We start from the raw sequence: 22978 nt of genomic DNA on the forward strand, positions 1-22978 counted from the left end.
GTTACTTTTGCATGCTGGAGGAAGGATAACACAATGGCTGAAGTATTTCTGTTAGACAGGTGATGTTATGTTTTAAACTATTTTAGTCATGAAAAGCTGATATAGATTGTGTTGTATTACGAATGGGTTTTATGCACAGAGTGCTGTTCAGCCACTGAAATCTTCCAGCAAAAGACTGATATGACTATTTTTAGTTTCATAAGTTATTTTTATTTAGTTTAACAAAAAAACATAAGTAAACAGTGCTATTTCGCCTAGCCTGCTTTACTGAGGTGAAGTTGGTTTTATATTTTCATTGGTTAATTTTTGAACAATGACAACCTGTGACACACACTATACTATTTACCATGCTACCCTGAATATTCGGTCTGAAATAGCATGTAGTATGGCTTGGCATATGGCTTGCACATGGCTTGCCAAGCATAGTCGCTTTAGAACAAAGCACGTGAGAGAGTGAGACCAGCCCCGAAATAAAAAATTTTGAGAACTACTGCACCTTAAAGGGCCATGACACCCCCCACTTTCGGTTAAAGTCTACTTCAGAATTTTTTCAAAAGATGCATGATTAATGGGCGTGGAACTCCGCGAGCATCGGGCAGGAGTGGGCGTAGCCAGCAGGGGAGAACGTGAGCGAACAACTGTTGTTGACAGTTAGCTCACAAAATGAGACAAACCGTGAGGAGACGCATGAGTTTAAAGTTCACAAAGTTAAAAAGGAAAGAAATGAACAGTAATTTAATGCTCTGCTACATTTGTTATTCGTAATTTCATATACACATAACCAAAATTTATATCATTATAAAGATAAGTGTGTTCATGTAAACACTATAAATGAGGACTTTTCCCTCAATCCCCGTATCCAGCAGACTCAGTGCAGCAGGTCTCCTGACCTGTCTATTTTAACCATTAGCCCTGCTGGTAATCTGGAGGATTTAGGCAAACACAGCAGCACGGCGATGTGTCTGAATGTGAAAGAAACTCCTGATAAAAGACAGCGTCCTCCATTCTCTAATTCTCGCTGTATGATCGGCCCTGACAAGATCGCGGGGGAAAACATGCAACAAACCCTGTGGATCATGGAAACAAACGCATATGAGCCTTCATGAACGGCTAAATACTGTGCCGTGGTTTCCGTGTCTCTCAGCTCTGGCTTGACTCTGGCAGGTCTGGCAGGTCTCATGAATAATTAAGCAGCCGGCTCTTCTCATAGGATAAGAGAACTCCGCTATGAATAATAATGAGAAACCGACGCGTCATTATTGCACTTGCAGTACTGCGCTACGTCGCCGATTTTGATCCCTCCCCAAAAATCATTTCAAACCCGGAAGCTGAAATTAGCTGACAAAAGCTCAAAATTATCTAGTTTTCCCCACAGTTAAAGCTGACAGGTGCTAACATTGTCTTAACTGATGCTCAACACACACAAATCTGTTAATATAAAAAAAGTTCTCCGGGGTGTCCTGAACCTTTAAAGGAAAGATTAAGCTGAAAGGATTTTGCCATCTTGTGGTTAGACATGGAAATTCATTCAGTCGCAAACTGGAATTTTTATGGGTTTTCTTTAGCTGTTGAGTGAAGATGGGTTGTACATTATAACTGCCATCACTCCCGTTTTTCCCGAGAGTCTCCCGTATTTTAGGCCCATCTCCCGTTTTGTTCTGTCTCTTGGAAAACTCCCGCTCCTCAGTTTGCAACCTAAAAATATCCACTATGGCTTTTTGAAACAAATTCTACAAATGACTGCTCCCCAAATAGTACAGGGGCAATTTCAGGTAAAGTCTGTATACGTTGTAAAAAATGTTTGGTTCCACACAATCGATTTGTGTTGGTGCAACATAAAGGAATTAGGTTAACTTAGTTAACTAGTTTTTACTAATTTAAGTGGATTGAACATAAAACAATTAGGTTTTCACCAAAAAAAGAAAATTTGTGTTGTTTCAGCTCATTTTAGATAAGTAGTTTGAACAAACAGCAATTATCATTTTTTTAAGTGTGGTTTAAAAGTAAAAGCTGACGGAAAGAGCTCAACTGCAAATTAAAAAAACACATGCAAGAAAAAATAGCAACAAAATTAGAAAACACCATCAATGCGTGTTTAGAGTCAGCAGTGTTTAAAGTTAATTGTGCAATTCGATAGATTATTAGGGCTAAAACAACAACGAGGAACCATATCAAGATGTTAAAACAGACAAAAAACCCACTTCTCAGATCTCTGACAACAACGCTGACTCAAAGAAGCAGATAGTTTGTAATTTTTTGGGTTTTCTGACTCATTTCTGTTATGGTCTGCGCTATTTGCAGCATCTTTATGAATTTGCATGTGTTGTGAGAATTTGTGTGCACACATGTTGTCAAAGTGATGAAGAAGTTTTTGCAATAGTGTTCTTTCTATTTGCTTGTGTTTTCTTAAAGTGTAACATGTTTAAGCTCCTTCAGCCACCATAAAAACTTGTGTTTTTAAGGCTCCATTTGTAATATTCACAGTTTAGTTGACACAATTTTTTTTTACATTTTTTAGACTGGATGTAATTAGGTGTTTGTTTGTGTGTTCAGTGTGTACTTTCTGCTGATCTGCTGTCCAGCGCTGTGCTCCAGCTCTCCGTCTGGCACAGTCGAGGACTCAAGAGGAGACTGTTTCTGGGAGAGACGCTCATCCGGCTGGCAGACATGGATCTGGAGGACACTGACTCTCAGCGTTCGCTCTGCTGCAAACTTAATCCAAAGGTCAGATCTGCTATTCTCCTGGTTTATGATGCTACACACTCATATTGTTCTACCTCACATTCATAAAGTAAGTAGGCTATAGCCATCTGATTGTGTTGTCAAGAATGGTGGAGGAAGTACACAAACCTGGCACTTTAGTAAGCACAGAAACTATATTTAAATATTACTCTAGTTGAAGTATAATGTTCTCCTTTTCAATATTACTTGAGTCTAAGTAAAAAAGTGCTTGATTTGTAATGCACTTAGGTAGAAAAAACTTTTTTTTTAAAATATGTACAGATGAATGATTATTTTGTATGAAAGTTGAATTAACAAAACTAGCCCTACCCCAATAATCACACTAATAAGTCATGATAATTCAAGTGAAAACATGATGATCCACTTTCACAAGCTGAACCCCATTCAGATCAGTTTCTTTACTGGAGACTCACTCTGACAGGATCCTTTGAATCAGTGAATCATTTCCTGGAGACTCACTCTGAAAGGATCAGGTGCGTTTGACTTAAACAATGTCTGCGTCCGAAACCGCCTACTACTCTGTAGGTACTGTATTTAAATTTAAACGTACTACTCAGCCGTTAGAAAAGTACATTCTACACAGTATGAACAAAGAGCATACAGTAGAATCACCAAGAGGCGACACTTTAGTGCGATTTGGAAAACAGCTTGATGCCGCGGTGGCCATTTTGGAAGGAAAATTCCAATAAAACAACATCATATTATAAGTCTGTAAAATTAACTATTAAAAGTGCTAATGATTGTAAATGTTGCATTGTCGTCTTTCAGGTTGTATCTCAGCTTTCTTGAGCTTTTTAAATAAATTAATTAAAAACGAAGCAGCTGCTTGCCATTGTGACAGCAATAAGATCCAATGGACAGCCGACCGCTTTCACTCCAAAATGCTGGAATCCGGGGCTGTTGCTGGGCGCTGCTGTTGCAATGGAACATTTTATTGAGTGTTGCCTCTTAATAATTCTAAGCTCTTTGGTATAAATGAATTCTCTCATAGGGCATCATGGGATAGTGCAGCATGCATGGAATGCACACTTCAGAATCTCGCCCGAAGTAGTAAGTCATCCGGGTACTTCTCACATACAAATTTTCGAAATTCTATGAATTCGGACATACTGTACTACTCAGCTCGCATACTGTTTTTAGTGTACTGTATAGTATGGAAGTCTGCGGTTTCGGATGCAGCTCTAGACTCTACCCACTTCAAGGCTCAAAGTTGCGGCAGTCATGATGAACGATATGGCGTGATCATAATTTTTTATTATTTTGTATAACAACAAAAGATTTACAGTACAAATAAAACAGAATACAGTCTCTACAAACTGTAGTTTATTTTTAAAGAATAAGGGATTTATGAATTAAATATATAACAATTGAGAAATAAGGGGAGACGAGAGGGTAATATAAAGCTAAAATTAAATAGGCCTATTAAATACAAAGCAATCAGCACAAATATTAGGAGTTTGAACTCTTTAGGCTAAGTCTTGTTTTAATATGCTGAAAGGAGTTTTACATTTATTTACATTTGTAGATATAAAACTTTCCAATTAATGTAAAACCCAAAACAAGGTGTTTTGATTGTCTTAAACAATTATTAAGATTATTTTGGATAATGAAAGCATTTTTAACAAGCACTTTAATCCAAAAAGATTGAACAAAAGGACATTTCCAAAAAAGTCTGTGGTTGTTATCATGTAATGACCTCGGTTAATTGTGTAATATCGGTGTCGTCATCGCAGCTCCAGCAGTCACTCTTCTGATGCTGCACCGGCTGAATCAATCATCTAATCTCAGAGCGCGGGTATTTGATGCCACATGTGTCCGCGAAGCGTCAATCCAGACAAAATTTCTAATCAGCATGCACCGCTTTAAGACAGTTTAAAATGCTTTAAAACGCATCTATTATTTGAATTAGCGATCATTCACTGCAGACTTTGAGACTTACTCTGAAAGAATCATTTGAATCAGTGAATCGTACTGGAGACGCAGATCGATCAAAATCTGTCTTAAAGCAGTGCATGCCGATTAGAAATTTTGTCCAGATTTAACCTGCGCTGACGCCATTTGACCATCAAATCAAAGTATCACAACAGTGCTCTGAGATCAGACGATTGATTCAGCGGGTGCAGCATCTGAAGAGCGACTATAGGATCTGCGATGATGACATTGGCTGGATTTACCGCATGACAACAACCACGCATGACAACAACTTTTATATGCCAACTCTATCTTGTACACATCATGCTTATTAAAGACTACAAATATTTTACTGCAGTAGGCCAAATAATATTTTTTGTTAAATAATTTGTTTATAAAGGCTAGATTGTTTGCATAGGTTTGTTTTTAACATTTGCATAGACACTTTACTGTATACAGCTCCATATATGATTTAAATGATATATTTGTAGTGAATAACCAAATATTAACTCAAATAAGTCTTACAGACTGGTAATAACATAGTAATCATTGGTCTTGCCACCCCATAACGTTTTCTTAACAAATTAAGATAAACAATTATTCTATAAAATAGTTCTAAAATAATTTATACATTTATAAAATAGTTTGATCTTGTCAAGCTGTTTAAAAAATTTTAAGAAATGTAAAAGTACCACTGATATATCTTGCTTTTTCTGTGAAATTTCCACTAAGTGTAATTTTTGGGAATGTCCGTTTGTTCAATCTTTTTGGATAAATAAATGAATAAAATAAATAAATAAATAAATAAATAAATAAATAAATAAATAAATAAATAAATAAATAAATGATTTACTGGAGACTCACTCTGAACTGATCATTTAAATCAGTAATTCATTTGTTGGAGACTCACTCTGAGCTGATCATTTGGGTCAGTGAATCCTTTACTAGAGACTCACCCTGAACTGATCATTTTAATCAGCTATTTTTTTACTGGAGACTTTGAAAGGAAGTAAAGCAGACTGCCAGTGAAAGGAACAAATGACACAAATACAGAATAGGCTGTAAAAGATAGGTCTTGAGGTGTATTGTTATATGAGCTGATTTGAGAGCAGTCTGAAGCTAAAGTGTGTTGTGTGTTATACCAGGCTCCTCAACTGGGTGGAGACGCAGAGCTGCAGTTTACCTCAGTGCTGCTGCTGATCCAGGCTCAGTTCCACACTCTGCCGCACAACAACACACAGACACACGGTAAGAAAATAAAATGTAATTAAAAATAACCTAACCACGATTCTACCATTATTTGAGAAAGACTCATTTATATCCTCTAAATCTGTTTTCGGGACATTTTATGCTATGTTTGAAATGTTTTTTTTTTATATACAAACTGGTTCTTTGTGAAAACCCTGCATGTAAACTAGATTATTAGGGGTAAAACTGGATTTATATTCGCACATTTTGACTTTCTCCTTAATAATATAATTTCAGAAAAGTTTTCTTTCAAATTCTAACTAGAGATATCATACTAGCTAGCCAGAGACAAGTCCAGCATCATTCAAATTCACTTAAATATTATGTTGTAGTAGGTCTTAAATAATTTTAAACAGGTATTAATTTTGTCCAGGTAAAGCTGCTTAATTTATGCCGACATCCATCCTACGACCAGCAGTACATTTCAATAAAACCATATTTTTTTATATTTAAGTTTTTTTATTGCATAGAGATACAATTCACAACAGCTGTTACACATTTTTACAGCAAATTTCCCATTAAATTTCTTAAGGAAAACTAATAATGCATGGGTCTCAAACTCAATTCCTGGATGGCCACAGCTCCAACCCTAGTCAAACACACCTGTTCCAAATAATTAAGGTGTTCAAAAGAGTCTTGAAGACCTTGATTAGATGCATCTGGTGTGTTTGATTAGGGTTGGTGCAAAACTGTGCAGAGCTCCAGCCCTCTAGGAATTGAGTTTAAGACCTATGGATTACACTAATTCTGTAATTCTGAATGGTCTTAAAGGGTCTTAAAAGGTCTTAAATTTGACTTTATGAAACCTACAGAAACCCTGCCTGTATTCGTTGTCTGGGATAATTTAGAGCCCTTTTAAAGTTCATCTTGGAAGTTTAAACCACAGAGAACTGTAAAAGTCCTTTATATGCTAAAAAAAAAATAAATAAATAAAAATCCTTTTCCTTTTTTTAAGCTTTTTTTCCACTGAAGGAAAAAGATATGAACATCTTGGATGACAATGAATAAACTGTTAGGAAAAATAACTAATTTTTTTGACGATTGAAATATAGTAGACAGTCTTCTTAATACCTGTTGATACTGCTTCTTCAACAGAAATTTAACTGACTATAAGAAACTTTGCAAGCACTTGTCAACTTACACTAACCCTAATCCCAACCTAACAATCTACTTATAACCTAATGAGAATTAGTTGGCATGTAGATGCAATGTAACTTAAATTCAACAAACGTACCATCAAAATTAAGTGTGACCATTTGTTGTTGTTGTTATGATTATGTTTGATATGTCTTTAAATTAAATACAGACTGAAAGCCTGAAATTGTGTCTCTGCAGGTGTTTTATTAGGAGCTCCAGGCCAGCTCACAGTTCTCTTTACAGATGTGTCCAAGCTGCTTTCCGTATCTAAAACTGCTCACTTCGAGGGGTGAGTCGACATCTGCTGGAGCTCAAGGCAGTTTATATGCAAGAAAATAAATGGAAAATAATATGTAGAAGAAAAACGAAAACACAAATGTCATATTAGAAATATATGTACACACATTTATTGTTGTTTCAGTGTCTAATATTTAATAGTAATATTATAAATAAAATGTAAGATTACGAAGAATAGAAAAAAATTAGTCACTAGTAGTAAAGAGTGAACTCTCTTAAACACTGTCTGAATTTTTGTTTAAATTAACTAAATATACATAAAATAAGCAAGATTTATTTCAGTAATATTGTATAAATGTATTAAATAATTATTAATTTAATTTATTTAGTTAGAAAACAGTTGATCAAAATAACAAATGAGTATATATATATATATATATATATATATATATATATATATATATATATATATATATATATACACACACACACACACACACATGCACACAGTTGGAAGTCAGAAGTATTAGCCCCCCTACATTTTCTTCTTGAATTAGAAATTAGTTATTAACACATTTTTAAACAACATAACAGTTTTAATAACTCATCTAATAACTGATTTAATAATAATAATAATAATTCATTTTATTTATAAATGGCGCCTTTCTGGACACCCAAGGTCGCCTTACAGTAAGCATCATCAGACATGCTAAACAACTTAAACATTACTAAAAAAAATCAATGACCAAACAAGTTAAAACGCAATAGCGAATATAAAATAACATAATAAAAACATGATAAAAAAATTGTTAAGTAAAAGCCTGCTTAAAAAGATGGGTCTTTAGACGTGATTTAAAATTGTGAAGACTATCACTGCTCCTAAGATCTACTGGAAGTGAGTTCCATAGCCTAGGAGCCATAGAGCTAAAAGATCTGTCTCCCATTTTGCTCAGTCGAGTGCGAGGTGGTGCCAGAATGAAGTTGTTAGCAGACCTAAGGGTACGAGAAGGGGTGTAGATATGGAGAAGTTCAGTGAGATATTGAGGAGCGAGATTATGGAGTGCCTTGAAAGTTAGAAGTAATATTTTAAAATCAATTCGATATTTTACTGGAAGCCAATGAAGCTGATAGTGGAGTGGTGTGACGTGCTCGTGAGATGGGGTCCTAGAGATGACACGAGCTGCATGGTTCTGAACCAGTTGGAGTTTATTGAGAAGTTTGGAAGGAAGTCCAGAAAGAAGTGCATTACAGTAGTCAAGACGTGAAGTAACTAATGCGTGGATGAGAATTGCTGTGTTATTAGTTGTGAGAGAAGGGCGGAGACGAGTGATATTACGCAGGTGGAAATATGCAGTACGCGTAATATTATTAATGTGACCTTCAAATGAGAGTGTGATATCCAAGATGACACCCAAACTCTTTACCTGCATGGAGGGAAAAATTGTACTGTTATCAATGTTTATAGTGAATTTATCAGCTTTATCCAAAACACTTTTAGTGCCGATGAGAAGGGCTTCAGTTTTGTTGCTGTTTTATTTTAAAAAGTTAGCTGAAAGCCAGATTTTTATTTCAGCTAAACATCTGCTCAAAGCAGGAGGAGGAAAAGAACAGGAGGGCTTGGTGGACAGGTAGAGTTGAGTGTCGTCAGCATAACAGTGAAATTGTATGTTGTATTTTCTGAAAATGTAACCAAGAGGCAGTAGATATATGATAAACAGGAGTGGACCCAGTACAGAACCCTGTGGGACACCAGTAGTGACAATCTGCGATCTTGACTTAAAATCTTTAATTTGAACAAACTGAGTACGATCTTCAAGGTATGACTTCAACCATAAAAGAGGGGTGCCAGAGATCCCTAGTGAGGCAAGCCTATTCAAAAGAACCTCGTGCGAAACCGTGTCAAAGGCTGCACTCAAGTCCAGGAGAATAAGAATTGACAGTAAACCAGAGTCTGCTGCCAATAGTAGATCATTAGTGATCCTGACAAGAGCAGTCTCAGTGCTGTGGTTGGGACGAAAACCAGACTGGAAGAGCTCAAACAAATTGTTATTAGCAAGATATTTATGGAGTTGAGACGCAACACATTTTTCCAGTATTTTTGAGACAAATGGCAAATTGGAAATTGGTCTATAGTTGGCCAAATTGGATGAATCAGCTCCAGGTTTTTTTTAGTACTGGGGTGATTACAGCAGTTTTAAGTAAAGATGGGACAGATCCAGAATCCAGTGATTTGTGAATAATGTTAGTAATCAGTTTGGACAATGATGGAAGACAGGTCTTAACTAAGCATGTAGGAAGTGGATCAAGCAGGCAGTTGGTAGTTTTAGATTTCTGTATATGACCAACTATTTCAGCGGTAGATGGTAAGGTAAAAGTATCAAAAGAGAAATGTGTGATGATTTCAGAAACATTTTGGCTGAAGTCAGGGGCTGAACTATTTGTATGTAATTGATGATGAATGTCCTTAATTTTTGTTTCAAAAAAAGACAGGAAGCTGTTAAATAACTCAGTTGAAGAAGAAAGTGATGTGTCAGGAAAACTTAATGATTTTTTAACTACAGAGAAGAGTAATCTAGAGTTACCCTGACTAGATTCTATTCTGTTAGCATAATAGTCAGATTTTGCTTTAAGTAATGCTTCCTTATAATGATGAGCATGTTCTGTAAACATTTGTTTTATCTTTGCCATGATGACTGTAAATAATATTTTACTAGAATTTTTTAAGACACTTCTAAACAGCTTAAAGTGATATTTAAAGGCTTAACTAGGTTAATTAGGTTAACTAGGCAGGTTAGGGTAATAAGGCAACTTATTGTATAACAGTGGTTTGTTCTGTTGACTTTAAAAAAAAATAGGTTATAATAGCTAATAATTTTGACCTTAAAATGGCTTTTCAAAATTAAAAACTGCTTTTATTCTAGCAGAAATAAAGTGAACAAAACTTTCTCCAGAAGAAAAAGAATTTCCTTTTTTTCCGATAGATAGATAGATAGATAGATAGATAGATAGATAGATAGATAGATAGATAGATAGATAGATAGATAGATAGATAGATAGATAGATAGATAGATAGATAGATAGATAGATAGATAGATAGATAGATAGATAGATAGATAGATAGATAGATAAAGACTAAATTCCTCCATTCCTCTCCACAAGAATGTATTTGATGTATTGTATATACAGTGATTTATATACTGTATAAGCTGTACTTGTGCCTAATATTTTGACCAAAACTGTTTGTGTGTTGTCTTGTTTTTCCAGGATCCTTTGCCTTCCAGGACACAGAGAGCTGGTACGGAAAACTTCAGCATTGAAGAAAACTGATGGCAGTATCCGAATGAGCTTCAGCAGTCTGAGCCAACAGGAGCTCCAGCAGGCCACACTCACACTCAACCTGTGGGAGAAAAACTGCTTACTTACATCAGCACGACTGCACAAAGGTAACACACACATTTACTATACAAACTATATGTTCTATCCCCCGTACCCCAACTTAAGAGGAAACAATCTGCATTTTTACATAATGAACTACCTGTGCACTTTATAATTGCAGAAAACTGTTTAGAAGTGTTAAAAGTGTCTGAGAAGATGTCCAAAATCTTTACATACAGTGAACCAGAGATTGTTTAGAAGCATGTCACTGATGAGATCACGGATGTTTATTGTATTATGACCGAAATGGCCGTAAAACCCAGCAGACACATGACATCAACATGACGTCAGATTGAAGTTGTACCCTTACATGGGGACCTTGCATTTTGTTTGGAAATGAATATCGGGTAAACGTCAGAACTCAACGTCAGGCCAACGTCAATGTCCAACCTTAAACCAACAAAATATCAACGTGTAATGATGTTACAGCTTGACGTTGTGTGGATGTTACCACTAAGACGTCTATCAAATGTTCGATTTTAGTTGCCAAACCTGATGAATAAATGTCAGAATTTAACGTCAATATGATGTTGAAGTAAGATGTTGGCTTGACGTTGGATTTTGGTCACTTTCTAACAACCTAAAATCGACTAAACATTGTCATTTAATGTCATTATTGGACCAAAATAATGTCCTTAGACACTGGCTAGCCACTGAATTTTTGTCATCTGACATCACGACCTAAATCTAACCTAGTATTAATGTCTTATGATGTAGCGTGCCTGCTGGGCAATAAGTAAATGCACTACTGAATGTTACGTTCACACACACATGAACAAATTACATGTACATGCATCAGCTTCTTACAGCGTAATACTCACTGAGTACTTTTGAAAGGTCTACTTTTTACTCATACTTTGAGTAATATTTACAACAGATACTTTTACTCTACTTGCACTACATTTTTAGGCAAGTAATGGTACTTTTACTTGAGTATGATTTTTCAGTACTCTTTCCACCACTGCATATTATAATAGCAGACAGGAGACACAACTTGGCTAGCCATTTGACCTACTTTTTGGCTCCAAGCTTATGTAGCCTACATGTCAATGACTGATAACCCGTTTCAATGATATGTAGGAGTGGCTGGAACTTAATGACTTCGGTCATAAAAAGCTTCCTCCATACTTGAGTCAGATAGTCATACACTCACTAGCATACTTGTTTATGTGGTTTTATAGGGACTTTTTATTTATTCAAACAGTATAATCTGTCCTTTTTCCTAGCCCTACCCTTAACACAACCCTCACAAAGTTCAGAAAAAAAGTTGTTCAAGTCAAGTGAAAATCCACTGAAAAAGAATGCTAGTTTTGGTAATCTTCAATAAAGCATTTGCTTCTACTATTGGTGAGGTGGTCGGTCCTTCTCTAACGACATCAGTTTGATGCCTTAGCCACAATATTCTTAAAGTCCATGTAAACCAGACGTTTTTATTCCAGTATATGAATATACTTCTTTTTGTGCATCATTCACTCCTAGAAAAACAACGGTAAAAGGGGTGCAGTTAAAAATATTGTAGATTAAGAAATCAAACTGACATCAAGATTAACAAAACAATGTTTTCAGTGGATTAACTTGCACAGATAATACGGTATATGAGCACAGACTTTTAGTTTCAGTCGGCCAGCCCCAGGGTTTCCGGTAAATTTTTTATTCCGTACAAAATCGCTGCGTTTAAGATGATGATTTAATTGAAAAATTTACTGAAAATTCACTGATCTGAGATACGATATAAAGTGGGTATCAGAACAAACAAGAAGCACTGCACTAAAATATATTTTTCTGCGCCATGTCTTTAAAATATGGAAATTAATTTTACCCCCGTTTCTTCAATGAAGTTTCTATGCTAGCCTGCTGCTAATGATGGTGTTTGTGTTTAAATGGTCTTTCATCTTTTTATGCTATAACAACCAAATGGATGTTTAAGTGTACTTTACTGATTATAGTTACACTATAGTAACACTAGCTGTGCAGGCCATTGTTCACCTAAGGAATAACAATGTGCGCTAGCAAAATCAACATAGTACATTTTGCAAAATAAACTTTGTACATAAACATTGACGTCTTTACATGTATTTTAACCATGTCCCTTTTACCATAAGTTTGCTATGTAAGAATAATGAACAAAATAAAGCCCTGGCCTCTACTCAGTAATCTATTTCAGTTGGAAATACATTAATGTACCGAAAAAAAAAAAAAAAAACTTTTGGTACATTAGCCTAGTGGTGGGCAAAGCGAGACTTCAGGAAACACTAAAGCAGTCGAAAGCAAGTCTAAGCTTCAAACGTCTCTTCAGTGACTCCTAGCGGTCATTTTAATGTATTTCTATGGAACAGCTTGAGCAAAGATACAGTTAAGCATTTGACAAATTATACCCCATATTGTTGAGTCGAGGTTTCAAGTGATTTAATGAAGCAGTTCCAGACTAGCATACCAAGATAATGGGTTTGAATCAAAGGTGATGCAGCAATATATTCGTTTTTAAATGCTCAGTTCTTCTAACGTGTTTTGTTTTAGCATTGGTCTGACATCTGAATAAATACTTTGCGAATTAATATCTTGTTTTGGTTATAAAAATAAAAAGTAAAATCATTCAAATACAAGTCATTATTTCATAGTATTTCTACAAGTCGGGATTCCAACTCGGGACATTTGCAGCAGAGTTCAATTCAATTCATCCTTATTTGTATAGTGCTTTTACAATGTAGATTGTGTCAAAGCAGCTTCACATAAAAGATCATAGTAAATTGAAACTATGTAGTTCAGTTTTCAGAGTTTAAGTTCAGTTCAGTTTAGCTCAGTTCAGTGTGGTTTAATAATCACTACTGAGAGTCTAAACACTGAAGAGCAATTCATCGATACGCAGCTCTACTGATCCTAAACCATGCAAGCCAGTGTATATATGTATATGTATATATGTGTATATATATATAAATATATATATATGTACATGTATATATGTACATATATATATATATATATATATATATATATATATATATATATATATACATACATATATACACTGGCTTGCATGGTTTAGGATCAGTAGAGCTGCGTATCGATGAATTGCTCTTCAGTGTTTAGACTCTCAGTAGTTGTGTGTGTGTGTGTGTGTGTGTGTATTGTGAATTCTTACTCATATCGTGAAATTATATTTATACTGCATTATACATTGCAGAAATACAAAATATCGCAATGTCAGTTGTTTTTCCAATATTGTGCAACCCTAATTACCATAATAGTAATGATTACAAAAATAATCATGACGGATATTGAGATACCATAACCAATTTCTGACATCAGCATTGCATTTACTGTATAAATGAGCACCAACAGACTTTTCCAAAATGAATATATAATGATATAATGTCAACCCAAATATGGGCTTGTAAGTGACTCCATCTCCTTGTTTCTTCAGAGTCCTCTTGGCAGCATCTCCAGCGGATGCCGGGAGTTTGGCAGGAATTCAATCTTCAGCTACAAGTAGTGCAAACATGAGGTCATGACGAAGAAGACTGAGATCCTTCCCATCAACCCACAGACCCCGACACAGACTGCATTCCAGTTTTTATTCATACTCTTGACTTGCTAACTTCCCTAAGTCCCGTTCCCTCCAATGTCCGCCATTGATTACATCACACAAGTGTCATTGCTAGCAGAACATCTGAATGGGTTTAAATGGAATGCCCAAAACCCTTGAGCACTTAGGAACTACACACTTATGACATTACAATTGCATTGTATAAGTAAGGGATGTCCAGACTTGGTCCTGGAGGGCCGGTGTCCAGCAAAGTTTATTTCCAACCCCAATCATACACACCTGGGCTAGCTAATCAAGCTCTTACTAGGTATTCTAGACACATCCTTGCAGGTGGACTCTGGCAACTCTGTCCTGGAGGGCCGGTGTCCTGCTGAGTTTAGCTCCAACTTGCTTCAACACACCTCCCAGGAAGTTTCTAGTACATCTAATAAAAGCTTGATCAGCTGGATCAGGTGTGTTTAAGGTTGGAACGAAACTCTCCAGGACACCGGTGCAGTGGAGATTCCCCTAAGCCTAGGAATAGGTCTAGAATTGAATTCATGGAGGGCCGAAGCTTGTCACATTTTCTCCAACCCTAATCATTCTTTCATTTTCTTATCAGCTTAGTCCCTTTATTAATTTGGGGTTGCCACAGTGGAATGAACCACCAACTTATCCAGCATATGTTTTACGCAGCGGATGCCCTTCCAGCTGCAACCAATTACTGGGAAACATCCATCCACACTCATTCACACATACACTAAGGACAATTTTAGCTTATCTAGTTCACATATACCGCATATTCACATATATGTCTTTGGACTCATGGGAAAAACCGGAGAACCTGGAGGAAACCCACATGAACACGGGAAGAAATGCCAACTGATCCAGCTGAGACTCAAACCAGTGACCTTCTTGCTGTGAGGTGATCATGCTACCCACTGCGCTACCGTGCTGCCTCCAACCCAAATCAAACACGGCTAATCCAAATACTACTTGAGATTGCGCAGGTGTGAGTTGGAGATGGTTGGAGCTAAAATCTGCAGAGCTGTGGAACTCCAGGAATTGAGTTTGAGACCACTGCCCTAAGGGAAAATGTGAAGGGAAGTTAGCGAGTGTGTTTAAAAGTGAACTGGAACACAGCCACACTCCTGACAAACAGGACTTTGTCAGTTAAGAACCGCTTTATAAATTGTTTTATGTTATTTAACAAATATGGTTTTATATATTTGTATTATTTAATAATGTAAACGAAGTATCTGCCATCATATTACTGCTATTTAATAAGTCACCCACAGCTCATCATCATAAATCTTTATTTCTAATTTAATAAACACCTTTTAGGGGAAAATAAATAACTCCAGTTGTCGTGAAGCTTGATGATACTTCAGTTACATCACTACAGGTTTATATGATGATAATAATAATCATATTATACACATACAGGCATTTCACACTGCAGGTTGCGTAACCCAAGGTTTAATAACTTTCTCTCTAGGTTAGTAGCTTCATAACCCAGGGTTAAAAGCAATGCTACAGGCTGGTCGGGCCATAATGTAAGCTTATCTGTGTATGGATCCTATCAAAATAATATATCAAACACAAGCGCTTAAAGTGCTGCGAGTGATTAAAACCGCTCGTTCTAACAGAAGAGATCAATTAATGAATTAACAGTGATTCAGTAACATTTCGGAGGAAACGAATACACGGGCGACCTACAGCCTTTGTACAAACTTGCCACAGAGAACAAAAAGATGATGCAACAAAAATACTTTATGAAAGTGGCACCAAATGGTTACAGGCATCATAGAAACAACTGACTAAATTGTGCCCATTTGCATGTCACGTAAAATAATCTGAACGTCTGGTGGGACCAAATATAGGACTTCTCCAACCCAAAAACCAGAGTAAAGGTGTCTTAACACTACATGATTTATGCTAATTTTTTTAAATATAAAGAGCTGCTAGCATGACAGCGAGAATCACTTTAAAGGGAGTTCAACCAAAAATAAATTGAATCACAGAGGTTTCAAATCTTCTGAAAAAATATTTTGAAGAATGCTATAAACCTGTAACCACTGACAACCATAGTATTTTTTTCCTACAATGGAAGTCAATAGTTATAGGTTTTCAGAATTCTTTAAAATATCTTCTTTGGTGTTCAAGTCAGGTTTAGTACTATTGAAAGAGTCAAATTAAATTTTTGTGTGAACTATCCCTTTAAATCACATTCAGACTCATTACAATTATGAAACAAATGCAGCTCTTCCTTCTTCCCACTGTCATGGCGATAAACATTCAGTAACTAGTTCATTTCAAAGTCATATAAAATCAGTTTAGCCTCTAATGCAATGATATACCATGCATATGAATGTAATCCATTCACACACGCTCTATATATAAACAAGTGTGTGTGAGCGTATATGTATAAAATGCTACCTTACAAATGACGCTCATCAAATAAGTAACATGAGATTTGGGAATGAACGTATCAATCATCATCATTTGAGTCAGCACAGAATCAATAAACAACCTGTACTATCATTAATAAAGAAGTACATCATCTACCCCCAAAATAAACCTTAAATAACCCAAAAGACAGAAATAAATAAACACTATAACAAATATTCTGGCCCAAGCCATATTCAACATGAATGAAAGACTTTTAATATAGAAGACGACGACATAAAAGGATGATCATACTGCCGAGCCCTTTTTGCTGAGTGGATCATTAACAAGAAAGGAAAAAAAAGACCCTTATTACAACCCGAACAAATTTCAAAATTATAATTTGGCTAATTATTAAATTACTACACATAATTAACTAACAAAAAAGGGGGGATGCATTGTTGGCACGTGTTTAAATATTCGGTAGCTTCATATTGTTTGTAAATGGCAAAAGCGGATTTATTCCAGTACATTCAGTGACAAAAAAATTATTAAATAAAAGTCAGTGGTGTGCTTTGGTGAAACTGGTAACATTTTACAATAAGGCTCCATATGTTTTTTTTAATTAATTAATTAACTAATCTTGGCTTGTTTTTAATTGCTACATAATTAATTGATTGTGCTCTCATTCAGATTTGCTTATTTGAATCATGCATTACAAGCCAAGACTGATCAGCCGTTAAATAAATGTACCGGTACAGTATAGAACCTTACTGTAAAGCGCTACTGGGATTAAAAAGTAAACATCCTATGTGTGCTTCAGTATGTTGACTGTAAAATCCTGTGCGTCGTTTTGGTTTTTCAATAATTTAGTGTGTGTTGAACCAGTGGTCATACTAAATCAGTTGCATTGTCGCATGTGTGCGTGTGTATATATGTGTGCGTGTGTATATATGTGTGTATGTGCGTGTGGTGTTTTGTACACAGGAAGTGCCTCTTGCATTGACCACTCAGACGTAAGGGATAGTAAGAAAACGGACAAGGGCTTTGAGATGCCTTCTTTCCCCTCCCTCCCAAAGTTTCCCGGTCCAGATGGTTTTATAAGGCCTCGAACTCGTCGATTCTCTGTTTGGTGTTACCCTGGCGGATCTGCCGGAGAGTTTTGTACTTGTCTCGGCCAGCGCGCACGTTCTCTGTGTGCAGCAGGTCGTTCTGAGTCTTCTTGGTGTCGTCTCGAGCTTGGGCCAATTCTGAGGTCAGAGCCTGTGAAGGAGAAAACGTGAGGACATTAGTGATGCTTGTGTCTGTATCTTTCCAGACTCCGAAATCTCTCTGAATTTGAGCAGAATTCCTCCAATCATTTGGTGACTTTCAATCTACTGATGAGCTTTTAATTCTATGTGCCTCAACTATTTGTTCAGCTGATGATATGTGGACTTCACTTCTGAGGCTGAGACTATGCAGTTAATAACATTTTGCCTAATCTACAGTTTCTCTTTAACTTGTGTTAGGAGCGGTTTATGTTTGGGGGTTTATTTGTTTGTCGACAGTGTAGCTTCAGGACTGATGGTTACTTCAGAAAAGGGATCTACTTTGCAAAATCACATTGACCATTCTTAACCCCAACTGCTAACTGCCCCTAAAGACAGAGGGATAGGTTTATAGGTTATAGGTTTAAAGGCAAGCCCCAACCCCAGCCTTAAGCCTAAGCCTAATCCTATTTCCAAAATCTGGTTGATAAGTGTTGTCCAGGACCAACAAAGATTTGTTGGCGGTTTCACAGGAATCACACGGCACAACCTGGTGAACCAAAATAGAGCATATTTGTAGACATTCCTGGGGCTCGATAATACCATCAACAAAGCATCACTATAGGCTTATAAAAGAGGAGCAGTACATCTGCTGATTTACTTTTGACATTGTATTCATTCACAATTTACAACTCCAGTGATAGAAGACAACACTGGAGCCATGCTTTATTACTTCCTCTGTTTCTTTAGTTGGTTTCATCATTTATTTTTACATGGCAGTTGGAAACAAACTAGCTAAATATAAGGGGCTTTTGAACCGGACAGGTACCGAACTAACCATTAGGGTGAACTAGCACAGCGTTTCTCAACTATGCTCCTGGAGGACCACCAGCATTGCATATTTTATATGTCTCCTTTGTCTGTCACACCCATTACATCTCTTTCAGTCTCTGCTAGAACACAAGGAAAATGTGCAGAGCTGGTGGTCCTCCAGGAACGTGGTTGAGAAACTCTGAACTAGCATAATAAACAGCAAACTTTAATTTCATGCAGACTTCAAGGCCTTCTAGATCTCTTGGAGCTGACTGATAAGGACCAGATTGTCACTAAGTTATGGAAAACTAGCTTAAAAGGGACATGTTAGCTTAGACTCTAACATAACTGGTAATTTAACATTTCTTAGTGGTGTTAAAGGTACTAGATTTACCTCAAAGAATGAAACTGCGCAGGAAGGTAGACTTGCAGATATTAACTCAGACCTTCCTTCTCAAGACTTGGGATACACTTGCCAGCAGAGTTTATCTACAACCTTGCTCAGACTTGCCTACCTGTAGCAGTTTAGTAATTCTGCAGACCTTCATTAGCTGGCTAGAACCTGTGCTATTACTACACTTTTTAGGGGGAATTAGGCTCATTTTACAAGTCACCTACAGGTAGAGTTAAATAGTTAAATTTGACCATTTCTGAATCTATTCAACTGATCTCCAGGCTGAGCGATTTTTAAGTGCACCTACTTCAGCCATTGTACGGCTGAATTCCATGAACCTAGAAAATAACTTTCAATTCTCCATCAGTACTAGTGCCCAATGTAACTACAGAAAAGTCGAGCTTTAACTAGGAAATCTATTAAAACTGTTTGGTCTTTTAAAAGCAAGATGCAAATGGTCTAATCCGATTGAATAAATTATGCTAAGCTAAGCTAAAAGTGAGACCTGGAGATTGTTGAAGCGTGTTAAAATGAGGCAATTTCCAAAACAAGTAGAGTGTTTCGTTAAGGCTGAACTATGCAGGACAGCAGATCCTGATCAATAACTAAGGCGACTTAAGAAACACTGGAGTCAGAACGGTACTAATCCGAAAATAGAGGTACCACTCTGCAGAGTTTAACTACATCCTTGATTAAAATGTTCGGGATTATCTCAAATGAACAGACAGGTGAAGGAACAGGAGCCAGCAGAAAGGTGTCCTCCCCTGGCGTAGGTTCAAATCCCAGAACATTAGTTTCCCAGAGTTGATACTCACCAGCAGTTGTTTCTGAACTCGTTCGTTCTTCTCGGCCTCAGTGATTCGCTCTTCCTCCAGGCGGTGGTCATTGAATCCTCCCGTCTGCAGGTCTGCGGTGTAGCTGCCATTGCTCTCCTCTCCATCATCGAGATCATTTTCATCATGGTCGTATGCAGGTGGTGGAGGAGGAAGAGGTGGCGCCGTCATCACATTGTGAAGCTCCTGACGCGTCTTTATCAGGTCATCTTGAGCTAATTGTGCCTGAAATATCACAAAGATCAGACTCACTCGAGTAATTGTTGAAGAATGCACCAACGTATGGTTACACAAGCTATGGTTCTATCCAAAAATGTGAATTACTTGCAAAATTAGAAATTTCACATAAAAAGACATGCGAATAAAGCACAGTTTCCATCCAACGAGTCAAAGCGAACAAAATCATCACTTTTTGATAGACTGGTGCCAAATATCAACTGTAAAAAAACTATTTGCTGCAGTAGGAGAAGCGGTGTCAATCTTTTATTTATTTAATAAATGACTTGCGCCTCAGAAGAGTATGCAGACACGCATTGAATGCATGGTGGCGTTTGAAGGTGTGAGACTCTGAGCAAAGGCACCCTTGACAGTTCTGAGGGTCATTAATAATTCAATAACACTAATACTGAAACGGTTCGGGCGTTTTAGAATGACCAAAACAAGACTTCAGATGTTTTACAATAGTTTATGCAATCTTTTCTTATCAAATAAAAAGTTTATCCTACTCAGTTGTGCATATGTTTTATGCATATTTTTGGTGTATTTATCAACTGATTTTTATGTGCTTATCCAAAATATGCATGAAAATAGGTGGATGGAAACATAGCTACAGAGAGGTTTTAGAAGGTCCCAACCATCAGTCTCACTTTAAAATGCAAGCACATAAAAGTTAACTCTGATTAATGAAGGAATAATTGATGATAGGCTGTTGAGTTGAGCTAAGTTAAGCCATGTCAAGGTGGTGAGGCATTGTTAAACCTTGAGTGTGCAATGCATTCTAATAATTCAACAGACTGAAGTGATTATTGTGCTTCTACTACAGTTACCACACCTAAACACACTGTTCAAATGTTATCTTTTAAGATATTTGTCAGGACCAAACAGCTCCTCTGTGTAGCTCTTGTTACTTACACATTTTATTCAAAGTCTTTTGTTTTTATGTGATTTTTGAAAGTTACAGGCTGTAAAATTATATTATATCTATTAATAAATATTATATCTACTAATAAATATAATAGTTTAGTTGGACCATTATCATAAGTTATTTTGTTCGATAAGCCCTTAGATTTGGCTTTAATACCGACTAATCTAATGTATATGCACAAATATAATATTGTATAGTTTTCCATTAGTAATTTAAAAGATAGATTTGTAAGGGGTGTACTTGTATATGCTGAACACTGCATATCTAATGTGATCAAAACCAGCCAGGAACTACATTAGCTGTGCATTTATCTGGAAATAATAGCACACATTATAATAATCTCCAGCCAATCAGAATCAAGCATTAAACACCCCTGTACACTGTAAAACATTCTTGCTGCATCAAAGTTATTAAATGAATCAAATGTAGGCTTGGGTATCGTTAGAATTTTATCAATTCTGATTCTAATTTAGAACCTTATGGATTTTTAGTTTCGATTCCATTGTAAAACCAACAAAATAAAATAGTCATTTAGGCCCTGCTCACGAGGGAAGTTAGTTCATGTTAACTCATAGTGCATTAACTAATGTTGACAAGCATGAATCTGGATTTTAATAATACATTAACAGATGTTAAACTATGATTAAAAATGCTTTTTGTTGTTCATTATTAGCTTATTTCAGTAAAATACATTAACTAATGAAACCTAAAGTGTGACCAATGTACAAAAAAAATTTTGCATTGTTTAGAATTTACAAGTAAAATCTTATGAACAGCTCCAGATCAATTAAACACACTTCATGAATAAGCTAACCTACGTTATGCATTAAATAATGAAATTATACATTTACCAAATTATAGAATTACCAAAAATGTTAACCAAAAAGTACTTTGGCATTTGTATTTTTATTCAAGTATATATATATATATATATATATTAGGGTTAATATTTGACCCTTGACCACAATATAAACTGTTATCGATGATAATGTTATACTTTTTGCCAAAAAGTATTAAGAATGTCAATAATTTGGGCAAATTTTAAAGTAAATTTATCAGTACTTTGAGTAATTCAGATTGCAGTAATTGTATCTCCAATAACATTGTTCCATCCAAACAAAAGTATATCGACGGAAAGATCATTTCCATAAACGGACACTTATGACTGACTTTGTGGTCCAGAGTCACATTTAAAGTGGGACCTAAACATCTTAAGGTGATATAACCGTTTGAATGTAAATATGGTCTTACTTTGTTCTGCCATGTCTGAGCTTCTTCCTCCTTGCGTTTTTTGGCTTCTTCAAGGAGTGAAATTTTTGCAGTGTATTCTGCCAGCTCAGCAGCCTGAGAGATGAATGAGAGGATTACTGATGTGCGAGAGCTATTTTGACAGCAAAGTAATTTTTTGTGAGAAACAGTGTTTGATTTCTGACCAGCTGCTCCTGACTCTTGAGCTGATCTTGTGCTTGACGGGCCAGCTCCTCCTTGGCGAGCAGTGCTGCCTGTCGCTCGGCCTCCAGTCTAGCGGCTTCTTCATCAGCCAGTCTCCGTTCGTGCTGCAGCTGCATGGCCCTCTGCATCTGCTCCTGCAATTCTGCAAACACATACACACACACACACACTTTTACTTAAAGAACAACCATCAATACAACATAAATATGGTGAGGTTGGGGCCTTGCAGTGAAAAGTGACGAATTCTCCAGTCACAAAACTGGTATGTTAATGAATAGTGTTCAGTTATGTTTATGTCAAGTTATGTTTTAGCAGTCCTTGTAATTAGTCCAATTCGAAGTCCCACCCAAAAATGAAAACAAAATCTGTCATTTACACACCCTGGTGTCATTTCGAACATTGCATACGCTTTATTCCATGGGCCACCAATAAGAGAAAGTTCAGTTAATATGAGCTTTTATTCATTAAAGT

The 22978-nt window shown here is 36.4% G+C and overlaps 2 protein-coding genes across 7 annotated transcripts in view; one reads left to right on the forward strand and one right to left on the reverse strand.

Annotated features, from left to right (window-relative positions):
- sytl3 (synaptotagmin-like 3) overlaps positions 1–16633 on the forward strand; it is a 43108-nt gene extending 26475 nt beyond the window's left edge. For both annotated transcript variants that reach the window (XM_021468533.3, XM_073933322.1), the window contains 5 exons: positions 2554–2724; positions 5799–5901; positions 7237–7327; positions 10540–10718; positions 14132–16633. In XM_021468533.3, the coding sequence (XP_021324208.1) occupies positions 2554–2724; positions 5799–5901; positions 7237–7327; positions 10540–10718; positions 14132–14211 (624 nt within the window). In that variant the 3' untranslated portion in view covers positions 14212–16633. The remainder of the gene's footprint in view (positions 1–2553; positions 2725–5798; positions 5902–7236; positions 7328–10539; positions 10719–14131) is intronic.
- Positions 15987–22978, reverse strand: part of ezrb (ezrin b) — a 58668-nt gene continuing 51676 nt past the window's right edge. For 4 of the 5 annotated variants that reach the window (XM_073932779.1, XM_073932781.1, XM_073932780.1 and 1 more), the window contains exons 11-14: positions 22489–22649; positions 22307–22399; positions 19894–20136; positions 15987–17884 (exon numbers count right to left, since the gene is read on the reverse strand). In XM_073932779.1, coding sequence (XP_073788880.1) covers positions 17720–17884; positions 19894–20136; positions 22307–22399; positions 22489–22649 — 662 coding nt within the window. In that variant the 3' untranslated portion in view covers positions 15987–17719. The remainder of the gene's footprint in view (positions 17885–19893; positions 20137–22306; positions 22400–22488; positions 22650–22978) is intronic. The other variant, NM_001030285.2, reaches the window with a different exon arrangement.

Source organism: Danio rerio, chromosome 20 (genome assembly GCF_049306965.1).
Source record: "Danio rerio strain Tuebingen ecotype United States chromosome 20, GRCz12tu, whole genome shotgun sequence".
In the NCBI taxonomy this organism is placed as follows: domain Eukaryota; kingdom Metazoa; phylum Chordata; class Actinopteri; order Cypriniformes; family Danionidae; genus Danio; species Danio rerio.